Source organism: Boleophthalmus pectinirostris, unplaced genomic scaffold (genome assembly GCF_026225935.1).
Source record: "Boleophthalmus pectinirostris isolate CB_2022bp ecotype Guang Dong unplaced genomic scaffold, ASM2622593v1 HiC_scaffold_16, whole genome shotgun sequence".
NCBI classification, from domain to species: domain Eukaryota; kingdom Metazoa; phylum Chordata; class Actinopteri; order Gobiiformes; family Gobiidae; genus Boleophthalmus; species Boleophthalmus pectinirostris.
Window position 1 is genome coordinate 38,418,442 of NW_026571095.1, and position 3,629 is coordinate 38,422,070.

Here is a 3,629-nt window from a genome sequence, read left to right on the forward strand (position 1 = left end):
AAGTCCATAACAACTTTTTTTTTTTTTTTTTTTTTTTTTTAATATCGACATTACTATAATTACATACAAAATAAATAAATAAATAAATAAATAAATAAATAAATGTTTCTGTGTTACGACAATTTAAAAACAAAAATTCTGAACAGAAAAATTTAATAAATATTAACTTTTTCCCCGCTAAAACCATAAATTTTAATAAGTTACAGTGGGAATAAAATATTTATGCATAAATTGAGGTGAGTGACTGTGGGGATGATAAGAAGACACTGCTCACCCAGAACTCCAAACAGTATTTAGAATAAAACAGAAAACAATCAAATGATGTCAGGCTTCAGAAATAGAAACAGATGAATCACAAACTAAACCAAAGTGTCATTTAAAGTGAACATAAAGAGATGACTTACAGTTGAGCTCCAGTCTGGTTCCTCCACCGAACGTCCACCACAGTGATACAAACTCATGGAGTGGTCGTACAAAAACCTGCAGCTCCTCAGAGAACACCACAAAACCATTCAGCTGTACAGAGACTGATAAACAACTGACAAACAGCTCACATTTACACATTTAAACTGAAAAACAAGTTAAAATAAGAGTGAAGTATAAATGTCTTTGTGGAATTAAACACTTAAAACTATCATTTGATTTATAATTTTATTGTCAGTTCAAGTTATATTAATACATGTGTTTTACTAGTCCTGGTGTAAAGTCACATTTTCAACACACTCAGTTATTCAATATAACAAATGTATAAAATATTAGACATTTAACAATGAATTAGAAAGAGACAAAAACACTTCCCTGAGGTCCTCCACAGGAAAGATTTGAAATGATCTTTAAAGGGACACAGTGTTGGTCTGCAGCTGTGTTCACTTCATCCTCATTGAGATCGAGGCTTTTGATAATTGTTTTAATCAATTATTCACTGATAATTGTCCACAAGAAAAAGGATAAAATGAGGAAATATAATGTTCACACAATTCACCCCTTACAACAGTTCCCTCTGCTCCTCCTCTTTCTCCAGCTCTATGTTCCCTCTGTCCATCTCCTCACCATGGGAGAGCAGAGCCTACAGTTGCTCTGCTCCTCAGCTCTGGAACACTCTTCCCCCAGATCTCCACAACACTCACTCACTCCCACATTTCAAATCCAAACTCAGAACACACCTATTTAGACTGGCCTATTCACTCCACCACACAACCATAACTGCACTGTCCTACTTCAACTGTTCACTTTTAATTGTGTTTATTGTTTTCAATGTGACGTCTCACTCTCTTAGTCACCTTCTTTTTAAGGTCTGTGTTTAGACATTTTCGTGTGGACTTCAGTAGTGTTCAGTATTGGTCAGTAGTGGTCAGTAGTAGTGGTCAGTAGGGGGCAGTAGTGTGAGCTGTGTGTCTGTCTCCTCTGACTGTGTGACTTTGCATATGTGTGCTGCCTCTCTGCTCCAGCCGTTAAGAGCCCAGTGCTGCTCAGTGTGTGTGCGGGCCCTTCAGAGCCACTCCCACACCAACAACACAATGAGCCTGATGTCCCTGCAGCTGTTCCTGCTGGCCCTGGGGCTCCTGGTTCGGGGTGAGGACATCTGGGTCACAGCACTGCTCCTCTGGACACCTGCGGGGTCTGTCTCAATAACCCTTCTTCTGTTTTTCAGGTTCTTCAGGAGAAATCAGCCTGACTCAGACTCCTAAAGCTGCAGCTGTGGACAAAGGAGCCTCTGTTACTCTCAGGTGTCAGACCAGTTCAAATGTAGGGAATAATCTCGCCTGGTATCTCCAGAAAGGCACAGAATCTCCAAAGCTCCTGATATATGCTGCTACTTCTCGTCACTCTGGAGTCTCCAGTCGTTTCAGTGGAAGTGGTTCTGGATCTGATTATTCTTTGACCATCAGTGGATTTGAGGCTGAAGATGCAGGAGTTTATTACTGTCAGCAGTGTTACAGCTCACCGATTCACACAGTGAAAAAGACTCGTACAAAAACCTCCTCAGACTGAACTGAAACTGTTCACACTTCACTAAACTCACACTGCACAGTGACACGCAATATAATGAGAGTTAAGAACAGGCTGAACAGGGAATTCATTATGTTATTTTATAATTAAATTATTTGCATTTATTTAATTATTTTTACACACACACACACACACACACACACACACACATGCACACACACGCACACACACATACACACACACACACACACACACAATAATTTACAGTCAACATAGGTGTGACCATTATTAAATTACACCATTATGTTACAAACATTTGAGTGAATAAACTGCATGTTCAAAAGTCATGTTAGTGATTGTGGAGAATGAAAAACTTCAGAGTCTCGAACTGTGAAAAATGTGAAGATAAAGAACAAGCAAACATAGGACTCCAGTTAGAATTCCTATGTGGAAAAAAAAACAAAACAAACAAACGAAAAAACAACATATTATTTATTTATTTATTTTTATATATAGTTTATTTATTTTCCTTTTTTTTTCTTATATTTTAATCATCAGTTCAAGGTAATACTATTGACTGTGTCTTTCTAATTCTGGAGTAAAGCCAAATATTTTTAATACACGTCATGATTCAATATAACAAATATTAGACCTTTTACAATGACTTAAAAAGGGGCTAAAACACTTCCTTGGGGTCCACAACAGAAAAAACTGATAAAATAAGAAAATATACTGTTAACACACTCAATTATTCAATATAACAAATGTATAAAATATTCGACATTTAACAATGAATTAGAAAGAGACAAAAACACTTCCCTGAGGTCCTCCACAGGAAAGATTTGAAATGATCTTTAAAGGGACACAGTGTTGGTCTGCAGCTGTGTTCACTTCATCCTCATTGACATCGAGGCTTTTGATCATTGTTTTAATAATTTATTCATTGATAATTTTCCACAAGAAAAAGGATAAAATGAGGAAATATAATGTTCACACAATACAACGACTAAATGAACAAAAGGTCATATCAGTGTGTCTATGCACTTGTCTGGAAAACATTTGACTTACATTTAGGTCAGGAGTCAAAAACTAAAGTATCTTCCTGTAAAAAGTATTTAACTTTCATAATATTGTCAGACATTGGAAAAGTAATATTAATGATTCATCTGGTTTCATTTGTTTTCACTGGATCAAACATTGTTTTGAATCTGAAAGCAGCAGAAACACATCCCTGTTATTCACAACATTCACATTTATCAAATACATTTTATTCATATTTATTTCTTCCTATAAATTACAATTCTTTCAAAATATAATCTTTACTAAACATTCACTTTATTCTTCAGGTTTAGTTTGTTCATTTATTTTGTTATTTATATTAAAATTGTGAGAACAGAACCAGTGTCTGTTCATTCATGTGGTTCTATATCAGTATTTATTTTACAAATTTAGGATTTGCTTTTCTCTCAAACATTTTTGTGGTCGGAAAATTCAAAGGTCACTGTGTGAGTTTGTGTTTGTGCTGCCTCTGCTCCAGCTCTGCTCTCTGTAGTGGTCAGTAGTGGTCAGTAGTGGTCAGTAGTGGTCAGTAGTGGTCAGTATGGGGCAGTAGGGGTCAGTAGTGTGAGTTGTGTGTCTGTCTCTCCAATCTGAACCTTTGAAACTCGATCTCCACCATC

The 3,629-nt window shown here is 36.3% G+C and overlaps 1 gene segment (V, D, J or C); it reads left to right on the forward strand.

Moving 5' to 3' along the window:
* The first annotated feature begins 1,429 nt into the window (after positions 1 to 1,429).
* Positions 1,430 to 3,348, forward strand: LOC129408339 (Ig kappa chain V region 3381-like). The segment is given in 2 exon segments: positions 1,430 to 1,572; positions 1,652 to 3,348. Coding segments are annotated over 2 exon segments (396 nt in total).
* The last annotated feature ends 281 nt before the right edge of the window (positions 3,349 to 3,629 follow it).